The sequence below is a fragment of the Diorhabda carinulata genome, chromosome 1, assembly GCF_026250575.1.
Source record: "Diorhabda carinulata isolate Delta chromosome 1, icDioCari1.1, whole genome shotgun sequence".
In the NCBI taxonomy this organism is placed as follows: Eukaryota; Metazoa; Arthropoda; class Insecta; order Coleoptera; family Chrysomelidae; genus Diorhabda; species Diorhabda carinulata.
Window position 1 is genome coordinate 32,045,783 of NC_079460.1, and position 26,088 is coordinate 32,071,870.

At 29.7% G+C, this 26,088-nt stretch overlaps 4 protein-coding genes across 12 annotated transcripts; all 4 read right to left on the minus strand.

Annotated features, from left to right (window-relative positions):
* Window positions 1-1,831: 1,831 nt before the first annotated feature.
* LOC130895550 (uncharacterized) lies at window positions 1,832-5,602 on the minus strand. Of its 2 annotated transcripts, XM_057802916.1 has the most exons (3): window positions 5,396-5,427; window positions 3,026-3,833; window positions 1,832-2,917 (listed from the first exon to the last, which is right to left on the minus strand). In XM_057802916.1, the coding sequence occupies exons 2-3, from the start codon at window positions 3,334-3,336 to the stop codon at window positions 2,173-2,175; spliced, it is 1,056 nt and encodes a 351-aa protein (XP_057658899.1). In that variant the 5' UTR covers window positions 3,337-3,833; window positions 5,396-5,427; the 3' UTR covers window positions 1,832-2,172. The 2 variants fall into 2 exon arrangements, with proteins under 2 accessions (XP_057658899.1, XP_057658890.1); XM_057802907.1 differs by having other exon boundaries at window positions 3,026-5,602.
* A 1,374-nt stretch (window positions 5,603-6,976) lies between these two features.
* Window positions 6,977-11,637, minus strand: LOC130895561 (uncharacterized). 2 transcript variants are annotated; one of them, XM_057802929.1, is made up of 3 exons: window positions 11,182-11,637; window positions 7,947-11,063; window positions 6,977-7,838 (listed from the first exon to the last, which is right to left on the minus strand). In XM_057802929.1, the coding sequence occupies exons 2-3, from the start codon at window positions 8,255-8,257 to the stop codon at window positions 7,094-7,096; spliced, it is 1,056 nt and encodes a 351-aa protein (XP_057658912.1). In that variant the 5' UTR covers window positions 8,258-11,063; window positions 11,182-11,637; the 3' UTR covers window positions 6,977-7,093. The 2 variants fall into 2 exon arrangements, with proteins under 2 accessions (XP_057658912.1, XP_057658922.1); XM_057802939.1 differs by lacking the exon at window positions 6,977-7,838 and having other exon boundaries at window positions 10,263-11,063.
* Window positions 11,638-13,329: 1,692 nt separating this feature from the next.
* Window positions 13,330-20,256, minus strand: LOC130895165 (facilitated trehalose transporter Tret1-like). 7 transcript variants are annotated; one of them, XM_057802367.1, is made up of 5 exons: window positions 20,229-20,256; window positions 20,040-20,169; window positions 19,206-19,407; window positions 19,032-19,130; window positions 13,330-16,264 (listed from the first exon to the last, which is right to left on the minus strand). In XM_057802367.1, the coding sequence occupies exons 4-5, from the start codon at window positions 19,093-19,095 to the stop codon at window positions 14,889-14,891; spliced, it is 1,440 nt and encodes a 479-aa protein (XP_057658350.1). In that variant the 5' UTR covers window positions 19,096-19,130; window positions 19,206-19,407; window positions 20,040-20,169; window positions 20,229-20,256; the 3' UTR covers window positions 13,330-14,888. The 7 variants fall into 7 exon arrangements, with proteins under 7 accessions (XP_057658350.1, XP_057658356.1, XP_057658333.1 ...); XM_057802373.1 differs by lacking the exon at window positions 20,229-20,256 and having other exon boundaries at window positions 19,989-20,060; XM_057802350.1 differs by having other exon boundaries at window positions 19,032-19,407; window positions 20,040-20,247.
* Window positions 20,257-22,643: 2,387 nt separating this feature from the next.
* On the minus strand, window positions 22,644-25,470 carry LOC130904068 (uncharacterized). The gene is made up of 3 exons (XM_057816612.1): window positions 25,375-25,470; window positions 24,363-24,419; window positions 22,644-23,244 (listed from the first exon to the last, which is right to left on the minus strand). The coding sequence occupies exons 1-3, from the start codon at window positions 25,403-25,405 to the stop codon at window positions 22,700-22,702; spliced, it is 633 nt and encodes a 210-aa protein (XP_057672595.1). The 5' UTR covers window positions 25,406-25,470; the 3' UTR covers window positions 22,644-22,699.
* Window positions 25,471-26,088: the final 618 nt, after the last annotated feature.

Genomic DNA, 26,088 nt, shown 5'->3' on the forward strand with positions numbered 1-26,088 from the left:
TAGCCATATTACAGAATCAAGTCATAACCATATTATTCTTTGTGATTTATCTAATTACACTTATTTCTATAATCGTAGCCCAAAAAATTCAGTTAGTTGATTCTTTTCATCCATTCTCCATCAATCCTATTGCCCTTCTCATATAAATGTTTCTCTATCATACTTTTCATTTTTCAAACCTCACTGCACCTTTTTCTACATTATTAAGGGCTAGATTCTGATTTAAACTATATCAATCTCAGAGTACTATTCAATTTTTGCAAGATATCCACCTAAACACCTTTTTTCTATTCCTATACTCAATGGGAAGATGTTTATTTCTGACTATTAACCTGCTTTTTCAACAGTATGGTGGATATTTTCTATTTTTAGTTCAAAATAACAATAAGTGAGCGTCTTATGTTTAACCAAAAATCGCAGCACAAGCAAATATTTGATTTGAATTTCCTACAAAAATTCGATTGATGCAGCAATCAATGAATGTTAATGTTTTTCTGCAATTGACTGTAGTTAGTTAGGTTTCTATAATAAAATTTCATTACATGATGAGTGTATTATAGAAAAATCGTAGAGTAAATGTATAAGCAATGTGTAACGCAAAAGTATTTTTGAATAGTTTAATGTTTTCATACATTTATGAGTTTTAAGTTCTTGCCTACATTATTATGATTAACTGTTTTTGATTGAAATAAATCACTTGAAATTATCTATAGTAAACATTGATTTTAACTAAAGACTTATTCATTATTATCATTTCATTTTGTTACAAAAAATATTCAAAAGCTAAATTTTTCTACATAAAAAGATTACTTTTACATTTACACATATTCTCTCGATTTTTTCAAGAATTTTGGATAGAAGTGAGAATAATACTCTTCAGCCAATCAATCTGATAAAGTTACCACAAAGAATTATCTTTATGTTTTCACTATCCTCATCAAATACATAACAATTGAACTAATATTGAAATTTTTTTATTCTTAGATATTTCACAAATTCTGTAAAAGTAGAAAAATAATAGTTACTTTTGATACATAAAAACCAATTGATTTGTTCAATATTAAACAGCAGCATTGAAGCGGGACTGTATGATTTTCAAATGAACATTGAATTACCTATCCTGCATCTATTCAACAAAATAGCAGAAATTGTTCTTCAAATGTAAATTTAAAGTTCATTTGACGGTGTATCAATATTTTTTAAAGAATATTTTGAAAATAATATTTATCCAAAAGCAATATGTATGAAAAATCTTAAAATCGATGATGATTCTACAATAAGTGCTTTCTAGAATAAGGGATGGTTCAATTAATCTTGTTGTTTTTAATATTTTGATTTCAATTGAATAAATTATACTTATAAAGAAAAAATTAACAGACAATCATTACCTTGAACAAATTGTAAAAATAATCATTTAGTGTTAATGATAATAATAGATAACAATAAAAACTTGGCATATTGATAGTAATACATGTACTTATGTATACTGAGTATATTTTTTTGAACTTCAAAAGTTTAGTAAAATTGAAACTTGTTTCTTAATCTCATAGTCAACAGTGTTTTTGCTAAAACAAAAAAACCATTACAAAGTTATCAAAGAAAAAGTTTAAGTAACATCGAATCTATTGAAATTACAGCTTAATACACAAATCATATAAAATTTAAAAAATAATGCTATAAAAACCTACTTATATTAGTTTTCCAGTTTCTTCAATTTTATTATATGCCATAGATAAATAGCATTTCATAATCTGTGTACTTCTTCCAGTTATAATACAAATAACACAAGAAATCATAAAAAATTTGGTTTCTGAAATTTTAGTATGGAAAAAAATTGAATATGTGAATAAATAGTCATTATTTTACTCAAATTAAATTCAATACAACACTATATAAAATATAATGTTGGGATTAAGACTATTAGATAGGGGAAAAATTATTGAGGTATACACATTATATTTATTTGAAAACAGCAATTTCCTCAAATTTGTCTAAGTTTAAAAATTTATGTATACCAAGTGGTCTAAAAACTAAATAATATTTTTTAATGAAATTGAACCAAAAATTATAGACAAAAAAGAATATGTACCAAAATTTATTCTATTGATTCCACATCAAATACAATACTTGAATTTTTCTCCATTACTCAATGAATGGTATTTTCTCCATTACTCAATGAATGGTAATCGAGAGGTCCAGTTCAGGTCCATCTTCTAATAACGCAGCTACGGAAGTCTTACCTAACAACAAGCAATGCAATTTACTGGCAATGTCTTCAAACTCCAAATTTTGAGCAGAAGTGTGTACTTCACAGTAAGTAGAAAATGCCATGGTACCTGATTTTGAACTTAGTTCAATGGTAGTATGGTACGAATCCTGGCAAGGACAAAATAACCAAATGATAATCAAAGCATCATCTTCATCATCATAAGGTCCAATGAAACCAGTCACCAATAGCCAAAATGAATTCACAGGGATATACTGTTTGCAAGTATCAATGGCAGTAGTATTGGGTTCATACACAGTTATAATCCCCAAACAATGATGATTGTTATGTTTTATGTCGGTAACATTTAATGTTAAGCACAATTCTCTATCTCTTCTTATATCATGAGAGGGAATATCTGCATGATCATGTTTGAAGTGTGAGATCAACGTGGAAGTGGTTATCATTTTTTTGCAAGACCCATGTGGACATTTTATTGGTGTTTTGGATTGTTGTGAAATGCTCTGTGCAGAATTTGGTCTTGATGATAGTTCATGTAATAAACAATGGGCTTCATTTGGTGGTACTGCCTCAGAGGTTTTGGTCTTCCTACTTAACAATAGTTCCAGCTCTTTTGATGGAAGACCAAATAATCTTTCAAGGGTTATCTTCGGCTCGAATTGGTGTTTAGGTAGCTTTGAAGTCGACGGTCTGAAATTAACAAAATATTCAGTGTTTACTGTATCATTGAACTACGGGTCACAGTTAACTAAAAATGTTCATCTCAATATATCTATGGATATTAGAGAAAAAATTTACCTTGAATTTGCACACTCTTTATTGGCGATTTCATTGATATTATATCTGTAAGGTCTTCCAATGCCTGGTCTAGATTTTATTTTACCCAAATAATCCATGTTAATTTTACTATGAGTGAAGATTCCCGTAGCTTTACAAACTAGACAAGTGGTCTCGTTTTGAGCAGACCCATTGCAACTCGCTCGCAGTTTTAAATAACAATCCATGCAATATTGATGTTCAATAGGGCACTGATATAACGGGACCGTTTCGGGTATTTTACCGCACATACTACATCTCACCATGGTAGTCCAATGACTATCTTCTTCCATGACTGGATTGCAAGTTTTTATATTTTTTCACTCGATTTAACGTCAGTTACGATAATTTTGCCTGCCGAAAATAGCAGATAATAAGTGTATAATAACATTTATAGCGAAGTTGTACAATTTAATTGATTGACAATAATGTCAACTTGTTCATTCCATCCCCTACAAATACATTTCTACTTCTTTTTTCAATCTGCCTCTTATTATTCGTATTCCACAACCAGCTTGTATATTTTTTCTCAGCATTCCAGTATATTTATATACAATACTAATCACAAATATACCTAATCAAGTTTCCCTCCTATCATTTTCAAAATATGTTTTGTGAATAGTAGTTAATGCCACGACTGTGGTTTCTCTGTTGTAGGCCTACCTCATCCTGAACCAGATTTTTGAGGGAGCAGAGTATTACCTTCGTCCCCCTGCTTGATACTCATTGTTCAGGTTAGAGACATGATAGTTTCTTCTAGTTTTACACTGACCACTCTGTTCCCTAATCGCTACAATTCAAAAAGCAACAATTGTATTATATTAATTGCAATACATTTAATAATAACAATATAGACTTCTAATGAACAGATAAGACTACAGCTGATAATGGTTTGAGAATTTTCGTGAAAAGGTTTTTTGGTGTCGAAACTGTATTGAAACTTTAAATAACGAAGTATCGCCAATTTGTCGTCAGTAATGTAACATGCATGAGCTCTGATCTCTTGAAAATGCGTATGTTTTAATTTAAAAATCCGAAAATTTAGTATGTAAATGAAATATTAATAAATAAAAAAATTTAGTTCATACATTTTTCAAATTATGTTAAGTTGTACGGTATGGAAATAAAACTTTGCCTAACCTAAAATGAATTAATATAGACTATAGTAGTAGCCAGTAACAACCAATTTAGGAACATCTATGTATAATAAATTGAATGCACAAATAATTTTATAACGTACAGAAGGTTTCAAGTTTCTATTATATGTTTCTATTAAAATTTTATTTCAAGTTGGTTCGGAATCCTATATATTAATTTCTAGAGCTGCTAGTACGTTCAAAAACAACAAAGATATAATTTTTGAAAGGGTGAATAAAGAATCTGCCATACTTTGAAATAGAGTTTATATTGAAAGTAGTAATTGTAAGATATTAGAATTTCCATAAGAAAACATACACATTAGTGTACAGTAGCCTTGGAAAGCGAAGCAGTGTGGACTGGAGTCGAGGCGAATACCTCAGTTGATTTTTCCCTTCCAGGCAAAACTCGGAATAGAACAATCAATATATTTAACAAATTCACAAAAATTGCCATCAGAAGACACTACATTTATTTAATAGATTTAATATCAAGTTTAATAGAAAGGTTTTCAACAACATTGATGAAGTCTAATAAAATTGTTTAAGGCTGTGTTTTTTATCTAGTGTTTGAGGAAAAAGGATTGTTTATATTATTATATTTAAATGAATGAAATAAGATTGGATAACATTCGAAAAGAAAACTGAATTAAAATGAGACCTTATACAAACATTACAAAAAATCATTCAAATAAAAAGATTACAAGTGTAAAAAACCTAGCTAGGAATTGTAACAACTTCATCACCAGTCTACTTGAACATAAATTATATGTTGTAACTTAACAATATCAAAGTTTTATCGTCTCCATAAGATTCACAAGTCCAGAAAGCCAATGAGACTTATTTTTTCGGTAATTTACACATCTAGCTTTATTTTGAAATATGTATCAAAGGAACTTGAAAAACCAGGTAGTATTTCAATTTAAAATTCTTTAGAATTGATTAATAAAGAACATCATGTAAAAATGAAATAGGGAGAAAGTTCAATGCCCTTTGATATGTCAGAACTTACTGAATTCTAATAATTTGGTGCTTATATAACAAGTAATCTACTTTCAGCTAAATTGTAATTTTTTCATGAGTCATTTCAAGTAGTATTTATCCAAGAGATTCGGTATACGTACAGGTATGTGGATTATACTTTTGCTATATAAATTGTAAGATATATTCGAAGGTATTGAAATTTTTAGGAACAATATCAAAAAAAAGGACTCACTTTTCCTGACAGTCCACTTTCTAGTTTAATAGACATAAATTAAGTGGGAAATTTTTTTTCACAGAAATAAGTTTTCCCGAGAGAAGGTGCAATGGTGAGGAACTTTCAACATACATGTACGACAAATTAAGTAAATTTAGCTTCCGTCTCTAAACACAATAGCTCGTTACTAACATCAGGGTTTTGGAATACCAAAATATATTATATGATTCGAAAATAACTGAAAAATCGTTAACATATAGTCCCTTTGCTAACCACATAATACCACTAGAATTAAGAAAAATTATTAGTGTTTTAACAATAATGATTAAACAGTATAATCAATTCTAATGAAAAATGTTGAAAATTAGTGATAATTCTTAATAAGAAAGTACTAAATTTGATAATATGATGGTTGGCTATTTCCATCGTAATGATTTTATTGTACCTGTTATAGTTTCAAGAACTAATAACTCATATGTTGTAGAAAAGATCCAACAATGGAATAGTTTTCTGAAGTATTTTCGAAGATAAAGCTGGTTGATGATGTGCAATATAAGTTTTAGACATAATTAATGACATACTAGAATCACACAAATAGTCCAATGTTTGTAGTCACCATGTTCTGTTTCAATGAAAATCCCAAATAATGCAGCTTGTGTCACAGTTTTGTTAGTAATGACAAAATATCCAAAATCTCATAATTCATTTTTCGTACAAAGGGGACAGCAACTGAGAAGATCAAAATAATGTCTTTCATCAGTTTTCAAAAAGTTTGCACCGATCCACTAAATACCCTATCTCTAAATAATTATGATAGAAACAGATTAAGTAATCAACAAAGGTAAAGCCATTTGAACATGTTACATAGCTGCCCAGTCACCAAGTATACCAAATCTAAATTTACAAAAAAATTATACAAACTTAATACTGACTTCTCAAAGTAACTTTTCCAGTTAATTTCATTGTGTGCCATAGATAAAGGTCGTTTTTATTATGCTCGAAGTTTGGTAAGTTTTTCTTATTTTCCATATCATTTTCTATCTAGTATATGTTTCTGTAGTTTTCCAGCTATAGTAAAAGTAACAGAAAAAATTATGAAATTAATGTGATAGTTTGTAAATTATGGTACAAATACAAAATTAAAATGTCAATTGATATTATAATATACTCATAATTGGCTTGAATTATGTTGAAATAATAAAGCCAGACAACATAATTCTTAGGAATAATATTATATTACTTTTAAAGATACATATATATTCCTGAATTAATTTTTTATATGACTATCTAAAAATTCAGTGATTATTATTTTCTTTGAAGCCTTGTTTTAAAAATTACATCTGAACTTGATCTGTATAAATCCTTCTACATATATGGCGAATGAACAAAAGCACTAATAAAAAATAAAGGAAAATGTCGGAAGGTCATTAATAGAAAAATACTGTTATAAAAACTATCAAGTATAATTGTGAAATAAAAGAGCAAGAGTCAAAAATGAAAAATTATAATATTTCATTTATTAAAAGCATCAATTGTAAAAAAATTCTGTGTAGTTAAAAGGCAGTAGTCTAAATTAGCTAAACAGAAAGATTTGCAAATAGAATTTTTCAGAAAATTTCCACCTAAAATTACACATTAAATACTAATTATTAAAATTTTTAAATTTATTTTATTGATTTCACATCAAATATAATACTTCCAATTTTATTCCATTACTCAATGTATGATTATCATTAAATCCAGTTCAGGTCCATCTTCTAGTAAAGCAATTATTGAAGTCCTACTTAACAACAAGCAGTGCAGCTTACTGGCAATATCTTCAAATTCCAAATTTTGAGCAGAAGTGTGTACTTCGCAGTACGCAGAAAATGCCATCGTACCTGATTTTGAACTTAGTTCAATTGTAGTATGATAAGAATCCTTGCAAGGACAAAATAACCAAATGATAACTAAAGCATCATTATTAGGTCCAAGACAACCTGTCACCATTAGCCAAAATGAATCCACAGGGGTATACTGTTTGCAAGTATTTATGACAGTTTTATTGGGTTCATATACAGTTATCATTCCTAAACAATGATGCTTGTTATGTTTTATATCTGTAACATTTAATGTAAGGCACAATTCTCTCGCTCTTCTTATATCACGAGAGGGAATGTTTGTATGATCATGTTTGAAGTGTGAAATCAACGCAGAAGTGGTTATCATTTTTTTGCAAGACCCATGTGGACATTTTATTGGTATTTTGGATTGTTGTGAAATGCTGTGTGCAGAGTTTGGTCTTGGCAAAAGAGTTGTAGCTTCAAGTGATGAGCAATGTGGTTCATTTGATTGCACTGCTTCGGGGTTTCTGGTCTTCCTGTTCAACAATAATTCCAACTTTTCTGATGGACGACCAAATAAACTCTCAAGAGTTATACTTGGCTCAATTTCTTGTATATGCAGCTTTGAAGTCGATGGCCTACAAAATTAACAAATTTCTGATGTTTACTATCTGTTTTTTATCTCTCAGGTAGCCCACGGATCCCAATTAGCTGAATCATATCAATGTATGAAAAAATATATTTACCTTGAATGTTCAGAATCTTTATTGGCGATTTTTTTAACGTTATATCCATAAGGTCTTCCAATGCCTGGTCTAGATTTTATTTTATCCAAACAATCCGCATTAATCTTACTTTGAGTGAATATTCCCATAGCTTTACAAACAACACAAGTGGCCCCGTTTTGAAAGGACTCATTGCAACTTGCTCGCAATTTCAAATGACAATCCATGCAATATTGATGTTCTATAGGACACTGGTATAATGGGATAATTTCGGGTATTTTGGAGCACATATTACATTTCACTATGGTAGTCCAGTTATTATCTTCTTCCATTACTGAATTGCGGGAGTTTTCTATATTTTTTCAATTGATTCAACTCAAATACGATAATTTTGCCTGCCAAATTGAGGAAATAATAATAATAATATAATAACATGTATAGCGTGGTTTTAAAAATCTAATTGATTGACAAGGATGTCAACATGTTACTTTGATGTTATGATGATGATATATATTTTTACTTCTTTTTTAATCTGCCTCTCTCTGTTCACAATAAACAACCACTTCATATAATCTTTTTGAGAATTTCATATTATATATATGATTGGTTTAAATATTTAAGAAAAATCAGCTTTTATGGTTTATCAATTGTCAGGCATTTTTAGATGGAACATCTACCTTTTCCCGAAATTTTACATTAGAAGTAGTTCACATCAACTTAATTTGATGTGTATCTTACATTAAGTTTCCAACAAACAATTCACAACGAACTAACTTTTCGAATTCTACTTGATAAAAATCCCTGTTGATAAATCCTATGCTCTTGTTATGAGTACACACACATGAATTTCAACTTATCGCTGGTAAGGTTCATCAATAAAATTGTACACGTTTATTAATTAAAACTTAAAACTTTATAAAACCATAAATATCACATTAATTATAACGCTATTAACAATTGGGTGACTATCACTTTATTGTGCCCGGATTGTTTTCTATCGCGCACCACGTGTCTTCATTCCACCCATGTCTAATACTGTAAGCTCTTATCTATTATACTTATTAGATGTTCCAGAACATGGTGGAGGCAAATCTTCCAGAGTGTGTAGTAATAGCGAACTTCTTCAAGAAACATATAAACATAGACCTACCCGTAATTACCTTATTTTATAACACATAAAACCAAATTGAAAGGATTTAATATTATGATGCCATAACCCATTCACATTAATATCCATGAAAATCACTTATATTTATTAAACATGAAAGAAACTAGTGAAAATAGTAACGAATTTTGGTATAATTGTTCAAATTGCCAATTAAAAAATTTAATTGGAAACTTTGAACTAGGAAGATTTAATGCAGTATGAGACAATTTGAAAAAAAGATTGATAGATTGATAGTTTATTGCATTCGCATAAATCGTACTCAAGTAAAAAATTCTGAAACCCATGAGATGGCAAACCCTGCAACTTATTATTATTATTGGGAAATCAAATATCAAATATAATATAAATATAGAAATCATATACAATATTACAAAGTATTGTAATAATTAAGTAAGTGCTTAGTAACCTATAATTATACTAAATTTAAATTATAACAACCCACTTGTGTTATCTACTTCAAATACCTTTTGTAGTTCTTCAATTCTATTGTGTACCATACATAAATATTTTTTCCTAATTTGCATTTTGTGGAACTAGTTCAAAAAGTTCATCTTTTTTATTGTAACTTCCTATCAAGTACAAATTTCTGTACTTTTTCCAACTATAAGTAATCGAAAAAATATATATAAAAGTAATATCAATAGAATTTTGTGAAATATCGGTATAAATACAGATAAATGTGAGAGGATTCATATTTCTACTTAGATTGTAAATGATAGAATACTTACATAGATTCCGGTTTTACTATAATTAAGCAACAAAATATAGAACTTGGACATAAAAGTGATTAACTAGTAAGCAAAATGTATTTTTTCTTACAACTTTTTTCTAACTATTTATTCAACCAATGAGTAAATATTATTTTCTACTTCCATATGATGAATAAAAGGTCACTAACAAAAAGAGCACAAAAAAGCCAGAAAACAGAGAGTTATGGATAAAAAAATTGCTGATATTAAGAAAATCATCTACAAATACTAAAAATGAGATAGGGATGAAGCAAGAGTCACAAATCAAAAATTATTCTTTACATATTATCTTAAAAGAAATTTCTGTCAATTTGAAAAATGCCTTTATATTGGTAGTCTAAAAAATTAATCAGAATGGAAAATTGTCAATCAGAAATAGTTTTCAGTAAATTTCAACCAAAAATTACACACATAATCAAATTTATATTAAAATCAAATTTATTGATTTCACATCAAATACAATACTTCAAATTTTAGTCCATTCCTCAATGTATGATTATCATTAAATCCAGTTCAGGTCCATCTTCTAGTAAAGCAATTATTGAAGTCCTACTTAACAACAAGCAGTGCAGCTTACTAGCAATATCTTCAAATTCCAAATTTTGAGCGGAAGTGTGTACTTCGCAGTAAGTAGAAAATGCCATGGTGCCTGATTTTGAACTTAGTTCAATTGTAGTATGATAAGAATCCTTGCAAGGACAAAATAACCAAATGATAACCAAAGCATCATCAATATGAGGTCCAATGAAACCAGTCACCAATAGCCAAAATGAATCCACGGGGACATACTGTTTGCAAGTATCAATGGCAGTAGTATTGGGTTCATACACAGTTATTATACCCAAACAATGATGATTGTTATGTTTTATGTCTGTAACATTTAACTTCAGGCACAATTCTCTATCTCTTCTTATATTGTGAGAGGGAATGCCTGCATGATCATACTTGAAATGTGAGATCAAAGATGAGGTGGTTATCACTTTTTTGCAAGGCCCATGTGGACATTTTATTGGTATTTTAGACTGCTGTAAAATTATATGTTCAGGGTTTGGTCTAGGTGAACAACATGTGGATTTAAGTGGTTCATTTGATTGTAATGTTTCAGGGGTTCTGGTCTTCCTATTCAACAATTGTTTTAGCTCTTTTGATGGAAGACCAAATAAACTTTCAAGGGTTATGTTTCTCTCAGTTTGTTCTTTGGGTAGCTTTGAAGTGGATGGTCTAAAATATGAAGAAATTAACAGAATCTTAGATGTAGACTATTTGTTTTCCAACATTTCAGGAAACCTATAGATTACAAATTTCATATTTATGAATATTAATGAAAAAATATAGTTACCTTGAGTTTTCAGAATCTTTATTGGCAATTTCATTGATGTTATATCTGTAAGGTCTCCCGATGCCTGGTCTAGCTTTGATTCTATGCAAATAATCCGCATTAATTTTACTTTGGGTGAAGATTCCCGTAGCTTTACAAACAATACAGGTGGCCTCATTATGAATAGGTTTATTGCACCTATCTCGTAATTTGAAATAACAATCCATGCAATATTGATGTTCTAAAGGACACTGATATAATGGGACCTTTTCGGGTATTTTGCCGCACATATTACATCTCACAATGGTAGTCCAATTACTATCTTCGTCCATGACTGGATTGCGGAAGTTCTTCAAATTTTTTGGCTCGTTCAACGTCAGTTACAATAATTTGGTCTGCCAAAAAAGCAGGTAATGAGAGTATAAATAACATATATAACTCAGTTATACAATTCAATTGATTGACAAGAATGTCAACATGTTTGTTCGATGGCGGATGTGTATTTCTACTTCTTTTTGTACCTGCCTATAACTATTCGTTGTCAACAACCATATCGTTTCATTACGTAATTATAACTTATAAAAATATCTTTTATTATTTAATTTGCCAATTATATTTTGTAAATAGTGGTGTATCAATTATTTCTGAGGATAGATTCGATTAAGCATGTTTAGCTGGAATATGTACCATTTCTTGTAATTTTCACGTTATAGGTGATTCACATACAATTTGTTGAATATTTGATTAAATCTTTCTATAATATATAGCTGCATCAATATATCTTCCAATTTTGAGCAATTTGCCAATATTTGATAAATTCGACCGTATTTGCAAAGTACCTAGCGAAGCTCTAATAGACAAGTAATTTATCTAGATGAAACATGGTTTGATAGTCACGATGTAGTAAATTTCGGTTGCGTTGACAATAGTAAAAATTGCTGTTTGAATGGGCCATGTTCCAAAGGGAAACGCAATATAATAGTACACACTGGAAGCAAAGACGGTTCGGGCCTAAATCTTTATTAATATCTGCTAAAAAAATAAAAAACTTTACAGCTGATTATCATGAAGTTCCAAGTTGGACTACAATTAAATACATCTTTCTAAATAACGGCGTAAATGCCGTCCAATTTACAATGATACGATTGCCTTTTATCGTATACTTTTTCGCATAAGATATACATATTTTTAAAAGTATTTATGAAAATAATAAATTTATACAACGAGGTATCTACGCCTAAGGTATATCAAACAAAATTGTCGGCAAGGGTTTTTATATAAGTTTTTGGTATTTGGTAGAGGTATTGTAGTAAAACAGCTTTCGATGAAGTGATTAACTTACTTTGATTGTATTGATGTTAGTAATTCATAATCCCCATGCTCAATAAATGGAAAAGTTGAATTGAAGATATATCTCCTCTATTTAGAAAACTCATGTCGTAGCTGGATTTATGTTAAAGTGGTAAGGACGTTTCGATGTTTCATATGTTATTTTAAATTGCACAGAAAATATATTATGGTTAATTGGATTACTCCAATTAGCTATGACTGAAGCGTTATCTTTGATATAAGTCCATTTCGGCATGATTTTAAATTATGTTCCTAAAGATACATTGATAACTCGTTTTGTGTGACTGAGTGGTTTTGGAATACTTTTCTCGCGAAATTATATCCAATAGCACAATTACTAAATAATAATGAAGAATTTGATACCCAATTTTCGAAGACTAGTGACTTAAGTTTACCTTTCCAATTAATGCATGTAATTTGCATTCATATATATCTATAATATAATTCAGTCCAAATAGTAAATGAAAATCATATCGAAGCCTAGTATTGAGTGATTTTCTTTGGTTAATTTATAAATTATTTAGTCTATCTTTAAGAAAAGTGTTTCCTTTTTCAGAAGCTATTATCTGTAGTATAGATTTTTTAGGCCTATCACATACTTAACCAGATTTTTTAAATATATCTTCGTGCAGCTGCTCTGCGACCACTATATATTATCGGTTACTGTGCCTATCTTCCATAATCCTAATTCCTAATGCAGTAACAGGACAGATTCATTACAATGTATACAGAACTGCAATAACAACAGTTACATTACATGCATAACTCTATAGTATCTTGTGACGATGTGCATGAAATTTTAAGGAATGAAAAGCATCATCAATCGTTAACTTTTATTTTAATTTATACATTTTTCAAATTATGTTGACATACAGATTGCGAAAATATTTTTTTTAATTGTAAAATTGGTTGCCTAGCCTACAGTGACGAATTATACTAGATCGTGTAAAAATCATGGAGCCCTTTGTAGATAAGTCAGTCTAATTAGAAAACCATGGACCAAATATGACAATACCAATATAACATGTTTTTTCTATTGGGATTCATCAAGCTTCAAATTATATGCATTGAAATTCTATTTATTAATAAACTACTCTAGCAATACCAAATTTATTCAGCATGCCCTTTGAGAAAATTCTAATACAAATATCAAAATTCTTTGAAATTATCCATTAAGGAAAACTTTAAAAACACTCCATTTATTTGATTTATGTATGGTCTGTTCAGGTTATTGAGAATGTGTTAGTGTGTGTTAGTTATGATGTTTATTTCTTTAGTAATGTTATCACTTTGAGTACTAAGAAGGGGAAAGAAGTAGAGTTTTGAAAATTCAAAGTACCTACGGACTTATTGCCATTGAGTGTAAATTTATAAAAGTGAATTCTTAGGTTCTTATTCAAGTGATTAAGGAACTATGTTATCAATTCTACATAAGAACGATAGAACAAAAAGGATTATGGTTTAATCAAGACTATACACACTCAGAGATTTTTTGTTCTGTAGTTATAAAATAGAGAAGAAAATATATGATTAAAATTACTCTTTACAACTATTATACGAACGAAAATATATTACTGGAAAAAACTTGTACTTCTAAAAGAACTAGAACAAAAAAATGAATAATGAAATGTAGCATGGTGAACAAATAAGTAGAAATAGAATAAATGGGAGGAGATGAATAATAAATAGAGTGAAACTGTTAGTACTATGCCTCTTTTTTAAGAAAGAATCAGGTGAATATTGAAATTTCGAAAATAACTATTTGAAATTGTGAACATAGAGTAAGGTTGATTACAATCTAATTCGTATAAAATTGAAGAAATTCACGTAAAAAACTAAAGGTGATATTGACATTGTGATACAAATAGAGTTATGAATATGATTAACATATAAGGTAAATCTGAAATAATATAACACTGTTGACCAAAATCTATACCCTTGTAATTGTTATAGAAAAGTGAAAAAGGTGATAATAAAGTTTCAAAACATTAGTACTCAGTACCAAATAAATTCTCCAAATAACTAACTGCTGTACTAGACATAAAAATATGAATACTTATAAGAATAGATAAAAATCAAATCCTTAACGCGATTTTAACACCTATAATAACAGAAATAAAGGGACAAACAAAAATGTTTGAATGTTTGCACTGTATAATAGATAATTAGAAAACCCACGAAGAAGACTATATAATTCGTCAAACAACGCATTAGTTCAATAAGTGAGAATCAGCTGGTAATAGAAAATGATTTCTCATCAGCTTAGTACTTTTCAAATCATTATTTTCCTATTAAACAAAAGTTAAATATATTATTAGTATTACATACCCAAAATATAAAAAAAACTATGCATTATTTTCCTTGAAATCATTGCAAAGTTAAAACGTATTATAAGATTTTGAACTATTTGATACCAAACTCACTAAAGAGTTCGTAATTGGGATAGGTTCATCTTTTAATAAATACTGAATCTCTTCTAAAGTTTTTCCTTTAGTTTCAGGAATATAAAAATAAGTATACATACATATTACAATACTAGAGACTGCGAATAAATAAAAAGGTACATATAACCCGTATGAGTTATTTAACCACTGATACAACTGAAGACTGACTATTGATCCTATTACGTACATTAGATCGGAAATCGCCATACCAATTGCTTTGATGTTCGCAGGAAAAAGCTCTGCTGTAAGTACTATTGGAACAATCCCAATTCCCATCTTAAAGGAAGCAGCATAAAACATTACAGCTACGATTGGTAGCCAACTGGCTGCTCGGACATCATAACCTGATAATTTTAGATGGAAATAGATAGCTAGAGCACTTAAACACATAGCTGTTGTTATCAACGAAATCATGAGCATACATCTTCTACCATACTTGTCGACTTGCAATGAAGATATATATGCAGAGAAGAACATGATGACAGCAAAAATAATTGCCGCTATTGATGAATCTATGTATATTGATCCAGCAGCTTCCAAAATAACATGAAGATTCATTAGTATGACGCTTATAGCACAAAGATGTTGTCCGGCGTCTAGAATAGCCATTATAGTTATAGCTTTTCTGTTTCCTTTTGCAACAAATAAATCTACGAAATTTCCTTTTTCGGATTTTTGTCGTGTTACAGCTTTCACAATTTGAGTTAATTCTCGATCAATATTTTTACCAGGTCTGAAAAACCCCAACGATTTCTTTCCTTCTAGCCTTTTTCCTTTGTGAATTAAATAGTAAGGAGTTTCTGGCATGAAAGGAAATATTGAAAGTTCTAACGATAAAACTACTATGCCTATGACAGGTGACACATAAAATGGAAGATACGGACCTACACTATATACTAAAATTAGACCTGAGAGCATATTTAAATAAATAACACTAGATAAAAATCCTCTTATTTTGTGATCTGCCATCTCAGCTACATACATCGGAGCTGCCACGAAGGATGTATTAGCTGTTATCCCAAAAACAAATCTGGCTATAAATAACACTGGCATATTGGTAGCAAATGCCACAGCTATCCATGATAATAATGACAGAAAAGCAGCTAGCAGTAATGACTTTTTTCTCCCTATCTTGTCAACTAGGTATATGGTCAAAGGTAGTCCGAAAAATGAGCCTGCCATTAAGCAGGTTTCCAACCATTCGGCTTCATATTTTGTAGTTCTTATGTGGCTTTTCTCACTGATAAGATAGGGAATCATGGGTGCTGTCCATCCATATGACATTCCGTCAGATATGGCAAAAAGTGTTCCTGAAAAAAAAAGAATAATAAAGATAATTGAATGCTACTTCTCAATTTAATTTTTAATTGCTTAAAATTGGAGAATTCTATTTCATGAAAAATGGTTAACTTACTAAACGGCAAACCATATTTTCAATTGAAATGAAAATTCCTTCAACGATACAAGAATACTACGGATTGTTGAAACTATCAAATACTTTTTTGAGTATTTTTTATCGCCATTGTAGATATTTCAACAGTTAATTACCAGTAAAATGGATTTTATTTTACAGTACAATATTATTGTTTCCATTTGACATAAAAACATAAAACATTCAAAAACTACGTATGATTCAATAAAAAAAGACCAATAAATTTTACTATTTAAATTTGTTCTCAAAATATTAAAATAAATCGGTAGTTTCAGATTCAGATATGCATGATGTTATAGCTATATCAAACTGTAGAGAAGAAAAGCTTAAAATATTTTGGTGCAATAATTTTCTACTTCAATGAATGGTCTAATAAATTGATAATATCCCTTTGATATAAAACTGGCATTCGATAGAAATGTGTATTTAAGGTGTCGCTTATATAAAAGCAGTGGTAAAGTGCGCAATAAAACACTGATTGGATTAATCAGTTTATTAAACAATGGTATGAAATGAAAAAGTCAACAATTGTCAGCGTTTCATTGGGAAAACTTGAATAAAAATCAAGCCAAGGAAAGGCTCATAAAAAATATACATTCCCGAAATTACCTATTTCTGACTCACATTTATGGCATACTGACATTGTCAATATTTTAAACTTGTTAACTATATGTTTTTTTGTTCCAGTGGAATCGTAATTCTGATATCTGAACAATAATGTTAATCACAATGCAGTAGATAATAAACCTTTTTCTGTTTAACTATCTTCATCAAAATTGCACAATAATATTTATGTTGAAGTTTTTTCTCAAACAATGTAAAATAATAAATATTGCCAGAAATAATCAACTAGTGTTATTTATAATAAAAATATAAGATTGTGACAATTTATTTTTAAATATTTTGGGATGTAAATATATGTTATCAATTATTGAATTCTTGGCAAGCCATAAATCACTTATCTTCTATCGTTATTTATGCATTTCAACAACGGCCACTCACCTCAGAAATATTTAGTATTTATTTATAGAGCTGAGAATACTGCTAATATTTCTGTTACTTTAAATATTGAACCAATATTTCTATTACTTTCTTCTTCTATTTCTTAACCACTGATTTAGGCCTTTGCTTCTTTTTATTATTTTAACTATATTTTTCTTTATTTCATAATTCAAATGTTGCCCTGATCCATTTTAATCAATCTTGATTGGTCCTAATATTGTTCCTATTATCTCTCTTGTTCCTATTCTTAACTCCGTTTTTTCTTATTGTTATTGTTATAGTTTCTGCGCCGCACATTAGTATCGGTCTTATCATGCTAAGATTTTGTTTTTTTTTTAATCTTTTTTCGCCATTACTATTAATCATTATTCCTAGAAATTCCCAGAAATTTTTCAGTATTTTTCGGTTCTACTTCAACGTTTTGATTTAAAAAATCCTCTAAGTATTCTTCTCTTCTGTTTTCGTCGATCAACTTTCCCATTTTTTATTTTTTTGTTTTTACATTGATTCTTTTTATTTACTGTTTAATCGTGACCATCAACATAGTGAATCAACGTTAGCTTCTTTATACGTTCGTATATTTCTTATCGCTATTTTTTTCACTTGTTTATCAGTATTTGCTCGATTTGAGGAATATTTTTTTGATCTTACAAAGTCCAAGTTATGAACTCTCGGACGTGAAAATTTCGTGCTATTTATATATTATATATTCATTCTTGCTGACATTTCCTTTTCTATTATCCTATATTCTTTCTATCATTGGACTGGTCATTGATTTATCATTTTTCCTGGTATAGCATTGTCATAATATTCCACGTACATATTTTATGTTCATTTTTATTACTTTTTTCTTTTCCCTACTTATTTAAGGTTTTATTGTTGTTCCTATTTATATCTTCACTATTATTTTTTTAATTGTTTGTTAGTTTTCATATTTATCTTACATAACTATTCTATCATTTTACTTTATTTCAATCTTACACCCATCTTCATCTTCTATGAAACAAAACATATCTATAGGGTATGTTCTGTGGTATCATACTAAACCAAATTTCTACCACAGAAATGTTCAAAACAACGCACAATACTATCAGTTGTAGCATCATCCTCGTAAATAACACATATTTCTCTACAACATCTACACTACTTATATCCTTCTATAGTGAAAAAGTTTCAAGTAGCATATTTCTTCTGAAATTTCACTCAAGTACAAACGTTTATAACTATAACAGAAAAACTGACTAACAAAACTATACAAAAAATAACCCCTGCTCATATTATTTATTGTGAAAATACTTCTACATAATCTATTATTTTGAACTAATTTGTTATTCAAAGTAACACATTTGAAAAAGCCAATGTTATCACGTCACAAGGAACATAATTGTCAATCAAACCCAAACAGTGAACAAACAAACAGGAATTTTCGAATTCGTTGCTTATTTGGAAATTATATGATTTAAATTTATGTTTAATTCCTATCAATAGTCTAAATATAGATCAGCTTCAACAATTGTATGGTTAAATTATAATATGATCTCTCTACTTATTCGTCAAATCAAACACATTGTGTTCTAACCGTCATCATATTTTGGTATAGATAGTTTTTCACTTTATAGCACATAAACTTGTAATCAACTTACCGGAAATTGCTGCCAATAGTTGCGTTTTAGTTCCTATAAATAATCCATTTTCTGTGTCATCCATATTCAAACAATTCTATCGAACTAATAAAACACACGCTGAAATCTTAACGTAATTAAAACTGGAAGATAACGTCCATAACGTTAATCTTGAAGTAACAATGAACTACTTACTGAATACAATGAATATAGTTGATAAATATATGTATTTAATAAGTTCTAAATACACTTTGTTTGTGTTAATGGTCATCGAAAAGATAATTTAATATCTCTTGAAGAATCTATGTAACTAATGTCTTGCAGTTTACAATTTTTAATTGTTCGTGTATTTCTGATAACTCAATGTTTAAATTATTAGTCGAAAAGGTTCATACTCCTACGAATGAAATCAAGAAATCAGTATATCTATTTGTAAATTGTTTTTCAAGCAAGGTACGCAGATAAAGAAACTATTCCAAATTCCGACAGTTTTTTTTAAATCATCATTAAAAATCGGTAGGTAATTATTAATCATACTAGGAAGTGAGATTTTATGTCGAATTCTTCGATAATTTCTATATTAGCTAGGAGTCATATTAGTTATTTGGCTTTTTCATATTTTCAAACCAATTTCACAAAATTTTATTGGAAATTAGGTATATGTTATAAAGTAATTTTTTCAACAGATATATAGCAGTTTGTTGTTACAAAAAATATCGTGGAACTAAATTTTTTCAAATAAAATACTGTTTTCATGTTAGTAAATCTTTCAAAAAATTATGGGCTCAATAAAGTATAAATCGGTAAAAAAATGAAAACTCAATTTAAAAAAATAAAAAAAACATATGGCCATTTTAACTTATAAGAATACTAGGGTTGTATGAAAAGTGTTCGTTCTCAAACTTAAGATGTAAGCAATATAATATGATGTTCTTATCTATTTTATAACAATTTTACGGAATTAATTTATACACTAACGTTAAATACATTGAACTATTTAGTAATTACCAACTATCTACTAACACTTACTAATTCTCAACACACTCATTTATTCCAATACGCCGTTTACTTTTTACTATTCCGATGTGTTTACTAGATAATGAGGATTCTTAGATATCTAGAATGCCGTAAACAAATAAAAAGGCCTAAAAAATTGTCTCTACAAAAACAAACACAACATAATGTAATCACATTATAAAAACAATAGAAAGAGATTACCGCCGTAAAAAGACCTTCCAGAAAATGTACGCGGCGCATCCGTCAAATTTTAGATTCTATTAAGATAATAGAACAGGGCCGCCTTCACGACCTACATCAATGGGCTATCTCATAACAATAACGTGGAAATATATTTCCACTAAAATTTCAGCCGTTTTGGACGCTTATAACATTTTCTGTTTGACAATCGGATGAGTGAATCGTTGTAAAGATTTTGTTGAAAATGGAGAAAACTGATTATCGAGCTGTCATCAAATATTTCTTTTTAAAAGGCAATACGCTTACGCAAATGAATGAGGAGTTGACACTGTATACGGAGACTGCACCATCATTTACGACCGTAACATTTTAGGCAACTTATCAAACGTTGCCATATCAGCATGTTTGACGACAAGCGACAACCAGCGATATTATCATCCAGGCCTTATCAACGTGGTTTAATCAACGTGAGTCAGATTTTTTGCATCGATTCATAATTGTAGATGACACCTGAATTCACCACTACACTCATTACACTCAAAGGGTGCACCTGCCCTGGAAAAGACAAAGACGGTTTCATCGGCCCGAAAATTGATGGCACTGGAATAGTCATAGTATGTTCATCGGCTATCTTCAAAAAGGCGAAACAATAACATGAAAGTACCACTCATCATTGCTTCACAAGGTGAAAGGAGAAAGTTCAAAAAAGCGATCATGAGGATAACGCACCTTCTCACAATCACAGTATTCACCAGATCCAAACCCCAGCGCTTTTTCCTTTCTCCTAACCTTAAAGCTACACTCGCAGGAGAAAAATTTTGTTAAATGAAATGATCGCGGACGTAAAGGCTCTGACCTCCAACGAACATGGAATCTAATGGATCGCTATAGTTTATATGAGCTATTAAATGATCCATGAACCATGATTTGTAATCCATCGATGCATCAATAACTTAAATGTGCACGCTTTTTACTAATCGTATTTTTTTAGTAAGTATTTTCTTCTTCCTTTGCAATTAGCTAGAAAGGTTATAAAGAGAAATATATATCCGAGAAAATCCATTAATTTTTTTGTTGCCGAATTAGTCTTATCCATATTTCATCACGATATTAAATGACTACTTTTCAATGAAGATTAGTTTTTACTCTGATAGAAATGAATTTCATTTCGAAAACTTTTTGTGAAGCTAATTATAATTGCAAAGCCACTTCTGTCAAATTCTGCTATAGAAATCTCTGGTTACTGCATGTTGTATGAAATAAAAATAGACTTGACGAACAAAGATGAAAATATATTTACACCGCGAAGCATTATTTCACATCAGTACCGAGGGTTTTGTTAAGTTGGTCAAGATCTATATCTCTTTTCAATAGAAGAAACTAGAAACGTCGGTTTCTTTTGTCTAGGAAATTATTACACATCTCTATAGAAGCCTTCAAAATTTTTTCTGCTTTGTTTAACGAATAAAAAGCTCCATTCATCCATAATCTTGTACTTGGACCTACAAAAATACCTTACATTTTGCTTTAAGATATTGAAAACCATTACCATCTTTGATTATATCTTTGGCAGTTTTTTAGGAATCTCAACTTAATGTGAAGTAATGGTAGAAAAATTTGCTGCTTGTAACTAAAGATAAAGCATTTTTTGTTCTTGATATCTTGCGCGAATGTGACCCAGCCACATAAAAAACAGTCAACTTTTGAGTTTTTGAGCGGCTTTTAAAAACGGCTTTTAAACCGAGTAATTGAACCTTAGATTTTAATTTTTCTCTGTAACAAATTCAGTTCATATCATGAACTAAATTCAGATAAAATGTATGAAACTGAAAATTGTAGTTGTAAACTAAACATATTTTAATATTCCATCTTCTTAGTTTTTTTTATTTGGAGGTACTGGAGGTATTACTTATCAAAAATGTATAGAATGTCTATGCAGATAACGAATTTGAAAAACCTACATTCATATTATTTTCACGCGAGAAGGAAAATCGACGAATAGCATTAAAATCTTCAGGTTTATATAGCAATTTCTTGCAGGGGGAACTTGTTTTAGAGCGTTATAAATCTTTAACACTTGTTATTGAAACTTTTAGTTAAACATCCAACAATAACAGGACTAAGATTCCCGTATAGTGATATCCATATAGTGTATGTAATGAAATAAAAAAATAAAAGTACGAGTGCATTCAGATTGTTAGCTACTGCCATATTTGGTATCTGTCAAAATTTTACAGAAATTTGATAAATAGATTACTTTTAATTATCATCTTAAGAAATCTGCTTTCGTGTTGGTTAATTATGCAATAAAATAAACTGTGGGAAGTTCATGTAAATATTATCCTAGAAATACTTCAGTACTCCGTTATCGCCATAAACAATCCTCTGCTACATTTTCACTCCAGCTCTGTGAATTGTAATATAAAAACAAATCTATTTGCTTCTTGGAGTTTTTAATTGAATTTATTAGCATCAAGTATCTACTATGTAAATTATAAAGAACAAATTACAGTTTTAACTAGGTGTAAGCAAAAATTTATAAGTAAATAAGTGATATCTATCGCAGCTAAATTGTCTTGGGATAAAATTTTCTTTATAATACTAAAAGGTGATTGATCCTCGTCATAAATAGGGTTACAATCAATTTCGTTATCTTGGATATCCTTTAAAATGCATTTCTCCTCATGAAAATCGATAGTGTACGTAGTTAAGTTAGTTCCATGATTGGGCATAAGAGCATATAATATTTCTTTATAATGACTTGGTTCCATACTCTCTGAAAGAGGACATAGTACAAACTGGAGAATAACTACGTCAAATTCTATTGCTAAACTCAAAATTTCTTTAAAAGTTATTGGACGCAAAACTACCAATTTGGATAACGATAACGAAATAGGTTCGGTCAGTGCTGCAACATCCTGGCAATCAATTTCTTGGTTACAGACATCTTTAATTTTCTTTATTTGTTCATAAATATATTTCTGCGGCAAATTTGCAACTAGATATTTTAGTGAAGTTGATAGCTTCCCAGCCAAGCCTAAAATATTACAATAATTATTGTTTTCATAAGCGAATATTTACTTTTGTGAGTAGGAGGAAAAAAATGTTTATGATAGATTCACAAAAATAAATCAAAATAACTTATCAAACATTTAATATAGATTTGGCATTACCCAAAAATTACGAGTAATACGGTACAGATCTCAAGTAATGCCAAAAAAAGAAAAAAAAACAAAATTAGTTATTAATATGAACATAAATTGCAAATATTATTGCTTGGTGTTTGACACACACAGTTAACACAACGGTACTAAATTCCGTTTCGACCCATATCTGTGCACACGAGGTATTCTTCTTCTTCATATTGCTTTGTTTCCATATTTCCTATATACCTATCTCCCTACTCGTAATCATCATCAATTTGGATATATGTTTTTCAAACACCCTTTTTTATCTTTATTCTCGTATAATCTTTATTTTTCAGTTTCTCTTCTAATGCCAATTTCAACTTGGCATCGGTTCAACATCTCCAAAAACCGTTACCGATAGATAATTTTCATAAGAATCCGCAGCCGTCACTTTAGGTTCTCTTGTGATTGGTTTAGGTTGAATCGAGAGAACGAGATAATCCTTCTCAAGGAATACACTAGAATTAGAAGAATCCTTCAGCAATCATTTCTGAATTAGATACTGCAATGAAGACTTTGGTAAATATACCGTTAACATTCAAAGTCATCAAGATTTATTCATATATTTTGTCAAAACCTTTGTATTAGTAAAAGTCCTATCTAGTAGTTGAATACTACGAGATATGTGTGGTGGTGATATAACATGAGAATTCCATTATCCTAACAACATTCTTAAATTCGAACGTGTAACTAATCTAGAAATTTGCAACCTTACTATTTTGAAGGGGTAGCCTTTAACGAGCTATACCTTTAGGGAATAATATGAGAAAACTCCAATTCGACTAATAGATAGCGATTCCCTACAACCTAATTAACAGACGTTGGTTGTGTAACAGTAGAAGGCAACATCAATGTTTCATGATTATATAGGCAGTCGTTTCTGATCCCCATTTTTAAATCCAATAAATCCATGGTACATTAGTAACTTCAGACAATAAAAATAATATTGTGTTTATAATTAGCATACCTGGAAACTCTTCACTTTTCTGGCAGTCAAGTGATGATGGTGACAACACAAGTGTAGCTGTAAATTAATGTTTCATAACCTTAAATTTACCATGTATTATTTCTTAATATTAAATATCGATATCTTAGAGCACAAACCTGCTATGTCCATTTAATAATGAAATCGGAAACAAAGTTTTTTGTAATATATTACAGAGATTACAGACTACAAGACCCATAAATATCAAAAGACATTGAGCTTTCTTTACTTATGCACGTATCAAAAATTTACTTCGAGTTTTGCAAAAGTAGTCCGAAACGGACACATCTCATTTGTGCTCTAAGGTATCGATATGAGAAGTTTCAGTAAAGACTATACCACTATACCAAAACTAATTATTTCACGCTAACACGTGTTTCAATAACCATATTATAGTCTCTAAAAATGACCTTAAATCTTGAAGATTTATGTTTGTGATTGAAACGCACGTCAGTTATTGCTAGAGTGTTGATATGGTAGTGGTACGAAATGTGTTCGCAATAAGACATCTCCAACGGTTCCAGAGCTTGATAATAGGTTCTAGTTTGCAATTATCTCAAAGAATCTTCTCCTTAATTTTCGCTATATTGCAAATGTTCCTTTTATATTATTATTTAGTTACTTTTACTGATTCACTCATCTAAATAGTAGTGACAAGAAAGTTAGTTTGCTCAAACACAAAATTGTTTAAATCAAGTACGGTATTCAATTAAATTTTCAAATAACATCGATATTGGTATTATTTTTACTTCGCCCATTATAAATATTCACTGATAAATAGTTCTTATATATTATTATTTATAAAATGATACGTGTTTAATGAGATTTTAGATATTACCGAACCTATAATTTGTATTATTTCAGACGCTTATAACATAAATTGACTAAATAACGTTTTTTAATTTAGTTTTCTAACAAAAGCAATCCAAAGTAGGATCTACACAATATTTATCAATTTATTATTGATTTATGTGATAATTTCATATATTCTTACCAGCTAACAACAGTACCGCAGGGAATATCATCTTGAATTGAGCTAAATTCACAGTCACCCATGAATAGATGAAAAAATATATTAAACACGTACAATATAAAGTAAAAATTACTGGAGGGAAAACATACAAGTTTAATAGTTTAATAAAATAATTCCAATCAATCTCTAATACTATTAGAAATCTAGAGGTATTTTTTAGAACCCTGCCTAAGAAACTTTTCTCACAGAAATATATCACTTCAACGTTGCTTTATAAACAAAAAAATATAAATCGACTCAATAAATTTTTTCAGTGAAGTATACGACTTAGGTCGTATAGCTTACAAATCTGTTCAACTCCTTTTTTTCTTCTATGTACTTAAGCAGATTATGAGATCCATATAAAAAGGTGACGCCGAGAATGGTCACTGGACATTTTTTATTGATGGCGATCATATCACTAATGGATAGTTTATCAAAATAGGTTCTGCATATAAGTCAAGAGGTATGTTATTCATTTAATATATAATTCAAGGCCGCTTGACATGTTGCAATATGACGTGCAATGCAATGCAAGGCGCAATATTTATTGATAGAAAGTTTGCGTAGATGGAGTTCAGCTGATTGTTTCATGCAAGATTTCGCACTTGCAACATCATCGGTTTGGTGCCATTTTTATTGAGTGCAAGCTGCAATTCTAGGGAGAAATCTAGTTACTTTCATCATTTTCAAACC